General features: G+C 50.3%; 1 protein-coding gene across 1 annotated transcript in view; it reads left to right on the top strand.

Annotated features, from left to right (window-relative positions):
* sh3bp5lb (SH3-binding domain protein 5-like, b) overlaps positions 1-17946 on the top strand; it is a gene marked incomplete at its 5' end in the record, with an annotated part of 35445 nt that extends 17499 nt beyond the window's left edge. The window contains 5 exons of the mRNA XM_038816579.1: positions 6411-6473; positions 10388-10516; positions 11800-11961; positions 15053-15226; positions 16004-17946. Coding sequence (XP_038672507.1) covers positions 6411-6473; positions 10388-10516; positions 11800-11961; positions 15053-15226; positions 16004-16447 — 972 coding nt within the window. The remainder of the gene's footprint in view (positions 1-6410; positions 6474-10387; positions 10517-11799; positions 11962-15052; positions 15227-16003) is intronic.

Raw genomic sequence — 17946 nt, forward strand, 5'->3', positions numbered from 1 at the left:
CTCAAAAGATCTTTTCTGAAAGTAGAATATTCAAGACATCTCTTAAGTGCTAACTATATTTAAAGGTGGATTGGGATCTGAGATGGTTTTGGTGTTTGTGTGGTAACAAAGATGGCAGTTAAGGGTTATTTTGTCACTGTATTGATTAGCATTGTTTAAGGTATAATTGTGAGCTGTATTCTGGTGTATTGTTTTTTTATAAATTTAGAGTACCCAATTCATTTTTTCCAATTAAGGGGCAATTTAGCATGGCCAATCCACCTATCCTGCACATCTTTGGGCTGTGAGGGCGAAATCCACGCAAACACGGGGAGAATGTGCAAACTCCACACGGACAGTGACCCAGAGAAGGGATCGAACCTGGGACCTCAGCGCCGTGACGCCACCGTTCTGCCCATTATGGTGTATTTTAATTCTGTCAATAATAAAGTTTATTTAATATATCAAATCCCTATTTGTGTGTAATCACTCTGGAGCGAAGTATCCTCTCCTCTTAGTCTTACAAAATTAAAATACAATATTGGAATTGTTTATTATCGCGTGTACCGAGATACAGTGAAAAGTATTTTTCTGCGAGCAGCTCAACAGATCATTAAGTACATGAACAGAAAAGGAAATAAAAGAAAATACATAATAGGGCAACACAAGGTACACAATGTAACTACATAAACACCGGCATCAGAGAAGCATACAGGGGTGTAGTGTTAATGAGGTCAGTCCATAAGAGGGTCGTCTCAGAGTCTGGTAACAGCGGGGAAGTGCGTATTCTCTGTTTGTGCGTATTGTCAGACTTTTGTATCTCCTGCCCAATGGAAGAAGTTGGAAGGGTGAGTAAGCCGGGTGGGAGGGCTTTCCCCAGGCAGTGGGAGGAGTAGATGGAGTCAATGGATGGGAGGCAGGTTTGTGTGATGGACTGGGCTGTGTTCACGACTCTCTGAATTTTCTTGCTGTCTTGGGCCGAGCAGTTGCCATACCAGGCTGTGATGCAGCCCGATAGGATGTTCTATGGTGCATCTGTAAAAATTGGTCAGAGTTAATATGGACATGCCAAATTTCCTTAGTTTCCTGAGGAAGATTAGGCGCTGTTGTGCTGTCTTGGTGGTAGCGTCGATGTGGGTGGACAGGACAGATTTTTGGAGATGTACACCCCTAGGAATTTGAAACTGCTAACCATCTCCACCTCGGCCCCGTTGATGCTGACAGGGGTGTGTACAGTACTTTGCTTCCTGAAGTCAATGACCAGCTCTTTAGTTTTGCTGGCATTGAGAAATAAATTGTTGTCGCTGCACCACTCCACTAGGTTCTCTATCTCCCTCCTGTATTCTGACTCGTCGTTATTCAAGATCCGGCCCACGATGATCGTATCGACACCAAACCTGTAGATGGAGTTGGAACCAAATTTTGCCGCGCCAAATTTTCTGTCCAGTATCCTAGCCACTTTTAGGGTCTGTTCTGGAATCGTAATAAAGTGGGCTCACATTTGGGGAGACACCACGGGTTTGACAGCTGAATGGCTGCCTCCTGTGTTTCTCATTCCAGATTAGAAGATAAGAAATAAGGGGCAGGAGTGGAAGCCATTCAATCACAATGTGACAGATCTGATTGTGATCTCGACTCCACTTGGCTGTACGCTCCCTGCCCCCAGATAACCCTTGACCCCTCGTTGATCAAAAATCTGTCTAAATCAGCCTTGATTATATTCAATGGCCAGGACTGCTCTCTGGGGGAGGTAATCCCACAGACTCACCACCCTCTGAGAGACGAAACCCCTCCTCACCTCCAGTTTAATTAGGAGACCCTTTATTTTGAAACTGCCCCCCTCTTCCCCCCCCCCCCAATTCTAGAAACCGCAACGAAGGGGAACATCCTCTCAGCTCCCACCCTGTCAGCCCCCCCCCCCCCCCCCCTCAGTATCTTGTGTCGCTTCAATACCTCTCGTTCTTCTAAACTCCAGTGAGTATCGGCCCAACCTGCTGGAGCTTTCCTCGTGAGACAACCGCCTCACTTAAGGAATCAGCCGGGTTAATGGTCTCCAAACTGCCTCCAACACATGACTATCCCTACACGCGCCCCCCCTTAAGTAAGGAGACCAAAACTGTACACCGTGCTCCAGACGAGGTCGCACCAACTCTCTGTACAGCTGGACTTCCTTACCTTTATACTCCATCCCTCCTTTGCAATAAAGGCCATTATTCCATCTGCCTATCCAAGCACTGGCTGTACCTGCAAGCTTAAAGCCACCCAGACCTTCTGCACCATGCAATCTCTCTCATTTAGATAATCTGGCTTTATCGATATACTTTGTTTTGGTTGCTGGGAACTGCTACAAGCAAACCCGTGAGAAAGATCATCGGCCCTACCCGCCAGGGGCAGAGGAAGGTTGTCTCACCTCTCGTAGGTCAGATTTGACCTTATTTACCAAGCTGATATAATTCAGCTGGAGTTGGGCCCAATCTCGAGCCACCTGGACTCCTAGATACCGGAAGCTGGTCCTGGCCAAGTGAGAAGGAAGTGCCCCCAGACTGGCTCCATTCCCCAGGGTGATGACCGGAAAATACTCGCTCTTCTCCAGGCTTAATTTGTATCCAGAAGAGGGCCCAAATTTTCAGTCTCCTCATTATGTCCCCCAAGGTGGGCATCGGGTCCTCCACATCTAACAGAAGATCATCTGCATAAAGGGACCCCTATGTTACTCTACCGCTAACTATCCCTCTCTGCTTGTCTGAGGCCCTCCGGTCAATAGCCAATGGCTCAATCGCTAATGTGAACAGTAGGGGAGACATAGGGCACCCCTGCCTCGCTCCCCTGTGTAACTCAACAAATCCCAAACTCATGGTATTTGTACAAACGCTGGTCAAAGGAGTCTTGTACAGCAGACGTACCCACAACTCAAACCCGGGGTCCAACCCAAACTTCTCCAAAACCGCAAAGGGCTACCTCCACTCCACCCTACCAAATGATGTTTCTGAATCTAATGACAGAATTATCTCTGGCATCGGCCCAGCCCCTGGGGCAAGAACCACATTCAGCTGTAGCCGCACATTGGACGACAGTCTTTGGTCCTCCCCAGTCACCTCCTGGGGACAAGGTTCCAACCTCAATGCTAACAGCTTAACATCTACCTTAAACAGTGAAATAGATCGGTATGACTCGCATTCTGCAGGGTCCTTGCCCTTTTTCGGGATGAGGGAGATGGATGCCTGACCAAGTGTTGCAGGAAGGGAACCCGGAGACAGTCATTGCACATCCCCATCAGTAATGGAACCAGCTAGTCCGCGAACCTCTTATAAACTTCCCCTGGGAACCCGTCGGGGCCCGCTGCCTTCCCTGTTTGCATCTGTCCCGTTGCTGTTTGGACTTCCTCTGGACTCAACGGCACCTCCAGCTCTTCCCGCATTTCCCCCCCCCCACCTCGGGGGAACTCCAAGCCCTATCGGAACTCTGTCAATCCTGAGTTCCGGCAGTTCCGGCCCGCGAAGCCTCTCCTAAAAGGTCCGAAATGTCCCGTTCACTTTATAAACCAGCCTGCCTCACGAGAGGCCGCTTGCCGCCTTAGCTGGATAGCCAAGAGACAGCTGGCTTTTCCCCCATGTTTATAGGTCCCCCCCCCCCCCCCCCCCCCCCATATCTACGGCCCACTTCTCAAATTTCAGCGACTAACTTTGTCGTCCGCCTTCTCTTTCGAGATTCCTCACTCCACCCCTGACCCTAATCCTCACCCTGGTGGTCAGCTTCTTATAGCCAGAAGATGGCTTGATTGGGGTTGGTTGTCGTTCGGAGGTCATGACCCTCGTCTCCAGGCAGCGTTCACGGTGGCCGATTATCAAGCGCGACAACCGCCTCCCTTCCCGAGTCACCCAGGGGGAGAACAATAATAGTTGACAGCTTGCCTCAAGTGAAAAAGCCGGAAAAATAAATTGGGATTTTATTTTGTTTTTTTATCATTTTTTTTTTTGACACATTTATTTTGTCAGATGCCCGGTGGCTGTTGGCTGATTCCCAGCCTGTTTGGCACGTTTGCACATTAAAGAGGCAGCCTGTGCAACCACAACTCTCACAGTGTGTGCCACTGTACAGGCACAAGGAGCTGCCATTGCACACACTGCACTGGAGAACCGGATGAAATTTCTAACTCTAGCCCCAGGCTTCAAGGGGAAAGGGTGGGCCTACGGGGGAGGGGAAAGATCTGGTGAGGCACTAAACCCACCATTTTTAGCCAATCAGATAATCCAGTTCTTTTCTTTTTTTCTTGTCATGAATTCAGGGTAGCCAATATTTTTTTCACAATTAAGTAGCGATGTAGCGTGGCCAATCCACCCACCCTGCACGTCGTTTTGGGTTGTGGGGGGTGAGACACACGCAGACACGGGGAGAACGTGCGAACTCCACACGGAGAGTGACCCAGGGCCGGGATCGAGCCACCCTGCCGTCCTCCTCGAGTTCTCACGGAACCAACGAGTCAGTCAGTTTGAATCATTCCCAATATGCCTTTCCCTCCTCCCCCATTGGCCTTGTGATGTGATGAATTCTCTATCAAGTGTAAGTTTATGGACAGGTGGCAGATCCCTGACCTACATTAGAGAAGGAGCTCGGGTTTCTCAGCAAAAACATGTATGAAAGGGGCACAGTGTTAGAGCAGGAAGGGAATAGGGAGGGTGGGTCAAAGCTTATGTGTCTCTCTGTGTGTGTACAGGTATTCTTAAAGGCGGCTGACGCTGGCTCTGCAGATAAAGCATCTGTCATAAATAATCTGTATTGTCACAAGTAGGCGTACATTAACACTGCAGTGAAGTTACTGTGAAAATACCCTCGTCGCCACACTCCGGCGCCTGTTCGGGTACACTGAGGGAGAATTCAGAATGTCCAAATTACCTAAACACATGTCTTTCGAGACTTGTGTGAGGAAACCGGAGCACCCGGAGGAATCCCACGCAGACACGGGGAGAATGTGCAGACTCCGCACAGACAGAGACCAAACAAGGAATCGAACCTGGGACCCTGGTGCTGTGAAGTAACAGTGCTAACCACCCTTCTACCATACGGGTTGAGGCTATACGGAGGGGCTATATGTTTGAATAGAGAGGTGTGCGTGTACAGCGTAACGATACGTGCTAACTATTACTGGACAAGTCAAATCCCAGAGTGAAACCTGTCTTGATAGATCATGACTTTTGTTTTTAGAAGGAAATTTACTGAACAAATTCACAAGAGTCTGCTGATGAAGGTTTAACACTACGAATAAAATGTTTATTAAACACGAAAGATTAGTTATGTGAGAAAAAGGCTGGAAAGATCTCGATGCAAACGCAAGATGATTCAAATCGCCACTATTTCTTTACTCCAGCAATATCTCCACAGACGCACGAACCAGTGTAGAGTTACCACTATCTTGACACTAAAGTTTCCTGTTTTGGACCAACGCCACTGTATATAGTTTTCTTCCCGTGAATTCTTGATGCTTCTCACCCAACTTGTATCTCTCCCAGAGACACCCGGAAAAACTGCACCCTAAACTTGCTGTTTGTTCAACTACAGAACTAACAAATTAGTTCCGTAAATTCAAGTCTTTCAGTAGCACCTTCGCTAAACTGAGCACTTCCATGAGTTCTCTAACTGACTGTTCAGTCAATTACTGTCCTCGTAGCCTTGTAGTATTATTTCTTATCAGAGAACTTAGAATTCTTGTCCCCTCCCTTACACACACTGAACTCTCTCTCCTGTTATTTTCTCTGTGCTGCTAGGCAACGCTAAAGTTTTTTCTACTTTGTCTTTTTTTTCAGAATCACTAAACTTATAAATTTGGAGTACCCGAGTATTTTTGTTTTCCAATTAAGGGGCAATTTAGCGCGGCCAATCCACCTACCCTGCACACCTTTGGGTTGTGGGGGGGCGAGATCCACGCAGACATGGGGAGAATGTGCAAACTCCACACGGACAGTGACCCAGGGCCGGGATTCGAACCCGGGTCCTCAGCGCCGTTGGCAGCAATGCTAACCACTGTGCGCATCACTAAACTTTTAACTCCTAATCCACCTATTTAACTTCAGGGGCTGTAAAACTTCATTAAAAATGAATGTAGACTAAATTGCCCATTAATTGGGGGGGGGGGGGGTTATATATAAACAAACCCAAAAGGCCTGACTTTTTAGTCAGGACGCTTGTATAGATTCCCAGACACCAAGAGTCACAAAGAACCAAAATGAAACTGACACCGCTTTACTTTTCTCAGCACACAGATATATGAATATTCAAATTTAAAACTGCACATTGTTACAATGGGAAAGTATTTGTTTTACGGTGGAAGGGTCTCTTCTGAGTGTGGAGAGGGGGCATGTGGGTTCCAGCGGTGGGGTGTCAGGGCTGAGCTGTGAGCTGTTCCTGCTGACTGGAATTCGCCTTTTATTCCACAGGAAGAGCTGGAGCACCTTAACCAGGCCAGTGAGGAGATCAATAAACTGGAGCTCCAGCTAAATGTGAGTATGTGACACAGGAGCCCCTGCCCTGCACAGCTCGAGAGCAGTCAGTTCACCCAGTGTGAGTGCTGGTTGTGACAAAGCAGCGTACTGTGTGAGCGTTTTCGATTAACGTTGAGACGTGTGGGGAAATGGATTTGGTGAGGGGAAGGGGTGGGAAGTGAATCAGTCCGCAACCCCAGCAGGGCTTATCGATTCTACAATCCGGGTGACGCTCCCTGTAGCTCAGTATCCCACTGGTGGCCCCCTTTCTGGTCTGCATTGAATTGAACCACAGAATTGTGGCAGTGCAGAAGGAGGCCATTTGGCCTATCTCGTCTGCACCGACCTTCTGAAAGAGTACCCTACCCAGGCCCACTCCCCCGCCCTATCCCTCAACCAACCTGCACATCCACGGACACTAAAGGGCAATTTAGCGTGGCCAATCCACTTAACCTTTGGACTTGTGGGAGGAAACTGGAGCACCTGGAGGAAACCCACGCGGACAAGGGGAGAACGTGCAAAGCCCCACACAGACAAGTCGCCCAAGGCCAAAATTGAACTCGGGTCCCTGGTGCTGTGAGGCAGCAGTGCTAACTACTGTGCCACCGTGCTGCCCTGCATAGGAAGAATGTGGTAAGCTACCAGATGCCACCCAGGACTGATAGAATGGACTGCAACGAGTGACTTCAGAAGAGGGGAACAGGAAAATACAATGGGGTGCACTGTTCTAATCCAGAAAGCCAGTAGGTGAGGGATAGGACTGGAGCCGATTTTTATTCAGTCTTGTATTTATTTACCGAGTTAAATGTTACAAGCATGTGCCTCCAAACTCAACTGCACCACAGCTTCAAAAAGTGTTTCTTTCTGTATCTAATTAATGACCTCCACCTGCAAACATTAATCACAATTAACACGCAGGAAACTACTCCGTGCTCTGCCGGGACTGAGGTGTGATGTGTTGATTGTAGGATCCCTGGGTTTGTAAATCTCCTGGAGTCATTTACGGCAGAAAAGGAGGCCATTCAGCCCATTGGAACCATGCTGGTTCTCCACAGGGTGATGCGGTCAGTCCCCGCTCGATTTCCCTGTGGCCCTGTAGGTTAAATATCCATTTGGTTTTCTTTTGGAGCGAGCGATAGTTTTCGCTTCCAACACCCTCGGGGCAGACAGTTCTCAAGGTCATTGCCATTCGCTGCACAGAGGGAAGGGGGGGAAAATTCTCCTCACAATTCCTCTGCTTCTCGGGGCCCAAACATTTTGTTCTTGTCCCATCAGTTAATGAAAACAACTTTCCCCTGTCTACCATTATCCAAGCCTGTCCTGATCCCATTATCGGACCTCCCCTCAATCTCCTTCTCTCCAAGGAGAACAGTTCCCAGCTTTTCCTAGCTAAACGTGTAGCTGGAATACCTCATCCCTGGAAGCATCCCGGTCGAGTCGCTTCTGCGCCTTCTGAGGCCCTCACATCCGCCCTAAACTGTGACAACCAGAACTGGATGCAATACTCCAGTTGGGGCCTAACCAGGGCCTCCTGAAGGATTCAGCACAATTTTCCTGCCCAACACTTCTAATTACAAATCCCCAAATCCCGCATGCTTTGTTAAGTGCCCTCCTGATGTGTCCTGCCAGTTGCTTTTTTTAAAAATTTAGGGTACCCAATTATTTTTTCCCCCCCAATTAAGGGGCAATTTAGCGTGGCCAATCCACCTATCCTGCGCATCTTTGGGTTAGACATAGACATAGAACAGTACAGCACAGAACAGGCCCTTCGGCCCTCGATGTTGTGCCGAGCAATGATCACCCTACTCAAACCCACGTATCCACCCTATACCCGTAACCCAAACAACCCACCCTTAACCTTACTTTTTAGGACACTACGGGCAATTTATCATGGCCAATCCACCTAACCTGCACATCTTTGGACTGTGGGAGGAAACCGGAGCACCCGGAGGAAACCCACGCACACACGGGGAGGACGTGCAGACTCCGCACAGACAGTGACCCAGCCGGGAACCGAACCTGGGACCCTGGAGCTGTGAATCATTTACGCTAACCACCATGCTACCGTGCTGCCCTCATTGTGGGGGTGAAACCTACGCAGACACGGGGAGAATGTGCAAACCCCACACGGACACTGACCCATGGCCGGGATTCGAACCCGGGTCCTCAGTGCCGTAGGCAGCAATGCTAACCACTGCGCCACGTGCCGCCCTGTGTCCTGTCAGTTTCAACGATCGGTGCCCAGGTTCCCCATCTTCCTGCACCCTCTCCTGAACTGTGCCATTGAGGCTGTACAGCCTCTCCCCCAGCACCTTCGCCACCCTGCCACTTCTCGCCGTTAAGTTCCATCCGCCACCCGCCTGCCCACCTAGCAATTTGTATCGCCCTCGCGGTTCGCCGCCACTCCTCTTCCAAATTCTTCATCATCGGGGAAAGGTCGAAATAGCGCTGTGTCTTCCATCATCCCAGCGCTGACCCCGCTCTGACCCCACTGTCTCCCATCCTCCAATCAGAGACCCACTGGATTTTCACTGCCCCGTAAACCGGTCATTTATTTAATTGGACCCTGCCCGCGCACATTCTGCTCGAGGAGCTGCGGTTCCTGTTGCACGTGTGGCCCGAGTGTTGCCGGTGGGTTTCCACTCCCTCCTCTGGGACGAGGATGTCAAGTGACCAGAGCACACCGAGAGAGGACCTGGCTGTTTCCGGGTCATCGAACTGTCTTGTCACCTGTGGAAACAGCAGTCAAAGGCCCAGCCCCTGACTGGAGGGCTGGATTTTATCACTGCGGGTTATGAGGGCTGCAGGTTTCAATCCAATCTGTACTGGCTGGCAGTACTTCGACCAGCCTCAGTCTGGCCCTAAACTGACTGCCTCACCCAGAGGGGACCGAGCTTTGGACCTGATGTTTTCTCAGTTTGTGATTAAAGTGTGCAGTGGAACTTTTACTCTACATCCAACCTGTGCTATACCTGTCCTCGGAGTGTTTGATGGAACAGTATTGTGGGAACCTTATTCTGCACTGTCCATCAAACACTCCCAGAGCAAGTTCAGCACGGAGTTAGAGCTTTACTCTGTATCTAACCCCGTGCTGTACCTGTCCTGGGGGTGTTTGATGGGACAGTGTAGAGGGAGCTTTACTCTGTATCTAACCCCGTGCTGTACCTGTCCTGGGGGGTGTTTGATGGGACAGTGTAGATGGAGCTTTACTCTGTATCTAACCCCGTGCTGTACCTGTCCTGGGAATGTTTGATGGGACAGTGTAAATGGAGCTTTACTCTGTATCTAACCCCATGCTGTACCTGTCCTGGGAGTGTTTGATGGGACAGTGTAAATGGAGCTTTACTCTGTATCTAACCCCGTGCTGTACCTGTCCTGGGAGTGTTTGATGGGACAGTGTAGAGGGAGCTTTACTCTGTATCTAACCCCGTTCTGTACCTGTCCTGGGAGTGTTTCATGTGACAGTGTAGATGGAGCTTTACTCTGTATCTAACCCCGTGCTGTACCTGTCCTGGGAGTGTTTGATAGGGCCAGGGTAGAGGGATCTTTACTCTGTATCTAACCCTGTGCTGTACCTGTCCTGGGAGTGTTTGATGGGGACAGTATAGAGGGAGCTTTACTCTGTATCTAACCCCGTGCTGTACCTGTCCTGCGAGTGTTTGATGGGGACAGTGTGGAGGGAGCTTTACTCTGTATCTAACCCTGTGCTGTACCTGTCCTGGGAGTGTTTTATGGGGACAGTGTAGAGGGAGCTTTACTCTGTATCTAACCCCGTGCTGTACCTAACCTGGGAGTTTTTGATGTGGACAGTGTAGAGGGGGTTTTTATATTGTTTGCTATTTAAGATGGATATGGTAACAGATAACCTGCCACCTGCCTTTGCATATCGAACCTCGCTATGTTTTTCAAGTGTTGATCTGCATCTCCCACAGGAAGCGAGGAACACGTATCGGAAAATCCTGTCAGAGTCTGCACGGAAATTGAATGCTCAGGGCTCCGACCTCGGTAACTGCATCGAGAAGGCACGGCCATACTATGAGGCCAGACGGCAGGCAAAAGACGTGAGTCTGATTGTTCCCGTCCGGAGTTGCACTGCCTGTTCCTTTACGGGGTTGGGGAGGGGGGGGGGGGGTTTAGCTTCCTCTGCCTGTTCCCACCCAGTTTGGCCCGGGGGGAGGGGGAGGCGTTGTCCACCTGTTAATTTTGCAGGAGGGGTTTGCCTTCAATCCTGTCCCCTGGCCTCTTGGAGGTTAACAGTGTACAGGCACTGAGAGATGAAACTTGTTACCAGTCACACGCACATTCTGCCCCTTTTCCTGCCCATTCGGATGATTGTACCCCTCCCCAGCAATGGCCCTTGCCCCCTCCCACAGTTGGACACACTGACGGACCTTCGACCACTTCCGGACTGGCAGTGTTGTTCTTTGCTCCTCGTGCATGAACCTTAATAAATGTTCAGTGGGTGCTTCATCTCTGGGGGCAGCTTCTGTACATGAATGTCGGCAACCGTAACACACCCACTTGCCCACACGTTCTCCCGCCTCCTTGTGACTGAATATGGCAGCGTTTCGGAGAGCTCGCTCTTTGATATTCCCAGTGTTTGATTGTATTTCCCATCCGGTTCCTGCTGGTCTGAAGTGAGCGATGCAGGCTGACAAAGCTGCTGCTGGGGGCCTGGCTCAAAGATGTGGAACAGCGATCCCAGTCCTGGGTTAAGGAGAGGCTGGATCTGAATTGGCTTCCCTGTTTCCGTCCCGGGGGGAGGGGGGGATCAGGACATGGCCACGGTGCAACTAAACCGCAGCCCCTCTCCCACCCTAACCTGTCAATCATGCCCCCCCCCCTTCCCCAACACACCCACCTTTTGTAAAATGCTCTGTCTGCCTTCACTCTGCAAAGTCCCACTTGAAGGTAGATCACGACCATTTGCCAAGGTGTGAGAGGGCTCCCACCGTCAATTGGTTGATAATATTGGGTAAAGTCACCACCTTAGGGAGCGAAACTGTGTCCCCCGCCTGTCTGTGTGGGTGTATGTGTCTGTGAGTCTTTTAATATCTGTCTGTGTGTGTTTGGCGGGCTTCCTGCCTGTCTGTGGCGTGTGTTCATGTGTCCACCTATCTATGTAACATGTGTAAATAACCGCTAGTTTGTATGGGGACGGGGTGGAGTGCGGAGCGGGAGTTGGGGTGTTGGGCTACGGGGGGGGGGAGGCGTGTTGGGGATGGGGTGCAGGGGGTTGCGGGGGGAACACTGTGATGCCTCCAGGTCCTTGAGCCAGTGTAGAGAGAGTAAGGCTTGTGCCGTGATTGCTACAACATCTCACCGTCTTCTCCTGGTGTTGAAGGCCCAGCAGGAGACGCAGAAGGCCGCCCTGCGCTACGAGAGGGCGGTCAGTATGCACAACGCTGCCCGCGAGATGGTGTATGTGGCCGAGCAAGGACTGATGGCAGACAGAAACCGCCTGGACCCCACCTGGCAGGAGATGCTGAACCACGCCACTTCAAAGGTAACTGCTCTCCTACACCACGTCTGGGTGTACCTGGGACCAGGAAATCCCATCAGCCCAGAGCGAGCCAAACCGTGAGCTGCTTTTCTTCTTTGTTTTTTAAAATTTAGAGTACCCAATTCTTTTTTTCCAATTAAGGGGCAATTTAGCGTGGCCAATCCACCTAACCTGCACATCTTTGGGTTGTGGGGATGAGACCCACACAGGCACGGGGAGAATGTGCAAACTCCACACAGACAGTGACCCAGAGCCGGGATCGAACTCGGCACCTCGGCGTCGCGAGGCAGCTGTGCTAACCCACTGCGCAGCCCCCGAGCTGCTTTTTCACAGCATATACCAGCCCTACCACCTCCTTAAATAAGGACTAGAGACAAACTAGTCCCTTGGTTACATCAATCCATCTTCTACCCCTCTCACAAGTACTGGCATCAAATCAAGCCCAGTGTGGTTATTATCCAAGTATTAGGAATACTTGCTTTCCACATGTTCGAGTCAGCTGTGACTCAGCCAGTAGCATTCCCACCTTTGGCTGAGATGGTCATGGGCTCCAATCCCATTCCAGAGTGCACAGTTCCACCTGACACACCCATCCCGGGACTGTCCGAGGCCCTGTCTTTCTGACGGAATGTTTTTTTTGGTTTTGTTTAAATAATTTTTATTGAGATTTTCAAAAAATATCAAAAACAGAAAATAACAACAAGAAAACAGTATTAACAACAACAAAAAAGAGAAAAAAACACAATAACCAGGAAAGGCTGCCACCGCCTAAAGAACCCTTGTACTGACCCCTCAGGGCAAATTTCACCTTCTCCAATTTGATGAACCCCGCCATATCATTGATCCAGGACTCCACGCTTGGGGGCCTCGCATCCTTCCATTGAAGCAAAATCCTCCTCCGGGCTACTAGGGACGCAAAGGCCAGAACACCGGTCTCTTTCACCTCCTGCACTCCCAGCTTCACTGCAACCCCAAAAATTGCGAGTCCCCAGCCTGGATCCTACCACCCTGACACCGTGCTTTCAAAATCCCCCCAGCGCTGGGCATGCCCAGAACATATGGGCGTGGTTCACTGGGCTCCCCGAGCACCTAGCACACCTGTCTTCGCCCCTGAAAAACCTACTCATTCTCGTCCCGGTCATGTGGGCCCTATGCAGCACCTTGAACTGTATGAGGCTAAGCCTCGCACAAGAAGAGGAGGAATTCACTCTTTCCAGGGCATCCGCCCACGTCCCCTCCTCAATCACCTCACCCAGCTCCTCTTCCCATTTACCCTTCAGCTCCTCCACCGAGGCCTCATCCACCTCCTGCACTACGTGGTACACATCCGAAATCCTCCAACCCACAACCCCGAGAGCACTCTGTCCCGTGCCCCACGGAATGTTAAGCCGAAGTACCTCTGTCTGTTCCATTCCTTACGGTACTAAAATCCTGCCTTTCCTACCTGGCACCGCGGGATGGAATGTGCACTGGGAACAGTGACGGAGAGTGTGACTGGGAGCCTCGCTCTGTGCCCCTGTGTGCAAATTGGGTGTCTATATTGTAGCCATCTGACATTGCTCTCCTAGCGCACAATCTGATTTGATTTTATTTGATTATTATTGTCACATGTATTAGTATACAGTGAAAAGTATTGCTTCTTGCATGTTATACAGACAATGCATACCGTACATAGGGAAGGAGAGACTGCAGAATATAATGTTACAGTTATAGCAAGGTGTAGAGAAAAGATCAACTTAATACGAGGTAGGGCCATTCAAAAGTCTGATGGCAGCAGGGAAGAAGCTGTTCTTGAGTCGGTTGGTCCGTGATCTCAAACTTTGGTATCTTTTTCCTTACGGAAGAAGGTGGAAGAGAGTATGTCCGGGGTACGTGGGGTCCTTAATTATGTTGGCTGCCTTTCTGAGGCAGCGGGAATTATAGACAGCGTTAATGGATGGGAGGCTGGTTTGCCTGATGGACTGGGCTACATTCACAACCTTTTCCAGATTCCTGCGGTCTTGGGCAGAGCAGGCTCCATACCAAGCTGTGATACAACCAGAAAGAATGCTTTCTATAGTGCATCTGTAGAAATTGGTGAGGGTCGTAGCTGACATGCCAAATTTCCTTAGCCTTCTGAGAAAGTAGTCGTTGGTGGGATTTCTTAACTATAGTGTTGCCATTGGGGGGACCAGGACAGGCTGTTGGTGATCTGTACATCTAAAAACCTGAAGCTCTCGACCCTTTCTACTTTGTTCCCATTGATGTAGACAGGGGCATGTTGTCCACTTCGCTTCCTGAAGTTGATGACAATCTCCTTCGTTTTGTTGACATTGAGGGAGAGATTATTGTCGTCTTACCAGTTCACCAGATTCTCTATCTCATTCCTGTACTCTATCTCGTCATTGTTTGAAATCCGACCCACTACGGTGGTGTCATCAGCAAATTTGAAAATCGAGTTGGAGGGGAATTTGGCCACACAGTCATAGGTGTATAAGGAATATAGTAGGGGACTGAGGACATAGCCTTGTGGGGCACTGGCGTTGAGGATGATCGTGGAGGAGGTGTTGTTGCTTATCTTTACTGATTGTGGCCTGTGGGTTCAGGATCCAGTCGCAGAGGGAAAAGACGAGGCCAAGGCCACGGAGTTTGGAGATGAGTTTCGTAGGAATGATGGTGTTGAAGGTTGAGCTGTAGTCGATAAATAGGAGTCTGACATAGGTGTCTTTGTTATCTAGGTGTTCCAGGGTAGAGTGCAGGGCCATGGAGATGCCGTCTGCTGTGGACCTGTTGCAGCGGTAGGCGAACTGTAGTGGATCAAGGCAATCCGGGAGGCTGGAGTTGATTCGTGCCATGACTAACCTTTCGAAGCACTTCATGATGATGGATGTCAGAGCCACTGGACAATAGTCATTAAGGCACGCTGCGTGACTTTTTTTTGGTACAGAGATGATGGTCGTCTTCTTGAAGCAGATAGGGACCTCAGATTGTTGTGAAGAGATCTGCCTTTGTAGTTGAAGGAAAGTGCAGGGAGGCAGGTCCGGGGACCACTGTAGGTGAGGGATCTCCGCTCTTGGATTTTGCTGACCGCTGTTCCCTTGCTGCGTGTCCTCAGGTGAATGAGGCGGAGGAGGAGCGGCTCCGCAGCGAGCGGGAGCACCAGCGAGTCACACAGATGTGCCAGGAAGCTGAGGGCCGCGTGCAGGAGCTCCAGAAGTCCCTCAAGAGGGTAATCATCAAATCCAGGCCCTACTTCGAGCTCAAAGCCCAGTTCAACCAGATTTTGGAGGTACGGTGTGATATTTATTACCCAGGATTACACACTGATTGGGTGAGGTGGGAGTGGGGTGCAGGCTTTGTGCAGCGAGTCTGTGTTGGATAAGTTTTGAGGCGGTTCGGTGTGGTAAATCTATGGACCCCTCCTCTGCTATAACTTATCCTTGCTCCCCAGTCTTGAGTCCTGAAAACCTTTGACGTTTCTTACGTCCGCAAACTGGGGAGGGGGGGGGGTGAACCTTTCCCAACATTTCTGTCCTGGTGTGTTAGTTCCAGCTAATGTTTCCGTGTGCTGCCATGTTGTGCAGGAAGCTCTGCTCCGAGGGAGACTGGTGGTCTGCGCCCGCGTTGCGGACGTAAGAAATCCGGAGCAGGAGTCGACCATTCAGCCCCTCGATCCTGCCCCCGCCATTCAATAAGATCATGACTTCAAACTCCTCTTTCTAACCTGCTCCCCACAACCCTGGGAACCTGACATCTGTCGACCCCGCCAGCACACTGTGGGAGAGAACCACCACTCCCCTCAGTCCGAAATGATCCTGAGATTGTGCTCCTGTGTTCCAGATTTCCCAGCCAATGGTAAACAAACTCTCGGCATTTACACTTGCACGCATGTTTTCTGTGACTGGTGTACAGGGACACCCAGGTCCTTTTGCAGATCAGCATTTCCCATTCTGTCACTATTTCAGTAATACTCTGCTTTCCCTACCCTGTTGAGTCACTTCAGAAGCTGGTATGTTCCAATGAGATCACTGGCGCCCATCTCACTCTCTCTCCGTCCTACCCACAGGAACACAAGGCCAAGGTGACGGCTCTGGAGAAGCAGGTGTCGCAGGCCAAGACCAAATATTCTGTCGCTCTGAGGAACCTGGAGCAGATCAGCGAGCAGATCCACGCCCGCCGGCTGCAGCGCCTCGGTTGTCGCCGGGCCTCTCCGGTGGGGGCAGAGGCCCGCCCGGCCTACCTCGAGGAGGAGCGGGGGGAGGCGGCGATGGTGGTGGACAAGGCCTCGGCCCACACCCCACTGGGAGCGGAAGGGCCGTCCTCGGACACCTTGTCTGTGCTCAGCTTCCAGACCATCGCCTCGGACCTGCAGAAATTTGACTCGGTCGAGCATCTGGAGGAGTTGTCGGACGCACTGAGCCTGGACAGCGACGACCTGACCCGGGACACGGACAGGCTAAAGGGGCCCTCCTCCTTCTTCTTCAAGCATCACCGCAGCGTCAGTTTGTAGGGCTGTAGGCAGCTGACTAGGGGCCAGATGGCTACGACTACATCCACCCATCAATACACTGTTGTACATACAGCTTGTTCGGAGAGAGAGAGAAAGGAGAACCATCCCCCCCTTTCAAGTTGTTCCCCTCCCCCCTCCCGAAGCTGCTTGACATTGTTTCATAACTATGGCCCTTTGATGCCCAAAATGAAAATATTGCTTGCCAAAGATAGGTCCCGGCATTTAGAGATCATACCAATGGTGAGGGAGGAGGACGGTAGTGCTAGTGTTCACCATGTGTTGTAGAAATGGAGAATCCATTGACTACATTTACCGCCCCAATTTAAGTAAGTGGGGGCTCTGTGCAGTTACACAGTGAGTAACCCCTGTCCTTGGGGGGCTGGTTTAGCTCAGTTGGCTGGACAGCTGGTTCCTGATCCAGAGCGAAGCCAACAGCCGTGGGTTCAATTCCCACACTGGCTGAGGTTATTCACGATGGCCCACCTTCTCAAACCTTGACCCTTGTCTGAGGTGTGGGGCCCCTCGGGTTAAATCACCACCAGTCAGCTCTCCTCAAAGGGGAAATCATCTGGGACCATGGAGACTTTACTAACCCTTATCCTGCTGAATAAAGAGGGATTCTGTGCATTGACAGTGAATAATCCTTATCCTGCTGAATAAACGGGAGCTCTGTGAAGTTACACAGTGACTAATCCTTACCCTGCTGAATAAACGGGAGCTCTGTGAAGTTACACAGTGACTAATCCTTACCCTGCTGAATAAACGGGAGCTCTGTGAAGTTACACAGTGAGTAATCCTTACCCTGCTGAATAAACGGGAGCTCTGTGAAGTTACACAGTGAGTAATCCTTACCCTGCTGAATAAACGGGAGCTCTGTGAAGTTACACAGTGAATAATCCTTACCCTGCTGAATAAACGGGAGCTCTGTGAAGTTACACAGTGAGTAATCCTTACCCTGCTGAATAAACGGGAGCTCTGTGAAGTTACACAGTGAGTAATCCTTATCCTGCGGAATAAACTGGAACTCTGTACAGTCCATATTGAGTAATCTTTAAGCTGCTGAATAAACAGTTTGTGAGTAATCCTCACTCTGCTGGGAAACACAAACTCCATATAATTACAGTGAGTCATCCTTGCCCTGCTGATTAAGAATGTAACGCTCATGAGTAATCCTTATCTTTCTCTATTAACCAGAACTCTCCACAGTCAATGTGTGTATTGCTCATCGTGCTGAATTAACCTGGACTCTGTGCAGTGTTACTTTTGACTAACTCTTACCTTTGCAGATGCCTGTGAGGATCCCACATCTTCCACCCAGAGACTTCCAACCAAATACCTGAGTTGCTCAGTCGCTGCTTCTGACCACATCTGGAGAGGGACAGTGGGTCAGACACTGTCCTTTCCCCCTCTGGGACTGGGTGGGACAGTGGGTCAGACACTGTCCTTTCCCTCTCTGGGACTGGGTGGGACAGTGGGTCAGACACTGTCCTTTCCCTCTC

The sequence above is a fragment of the Scyliorhinus canicula genome, chromosome 13 (assembly GCF_902713615.1).
Source record: "Scyliorhinus canicula chromosome 13, sScyCan1.1, whole genome shotgun sequence".
Taxonomy (NCBI): Eukaryota; Metazoa; Chordata; class Chondrichthyes; order Carcharhiniformes; family Scyliorhinidae; genus Scyliorhinus; species Scyliorhinus canicula.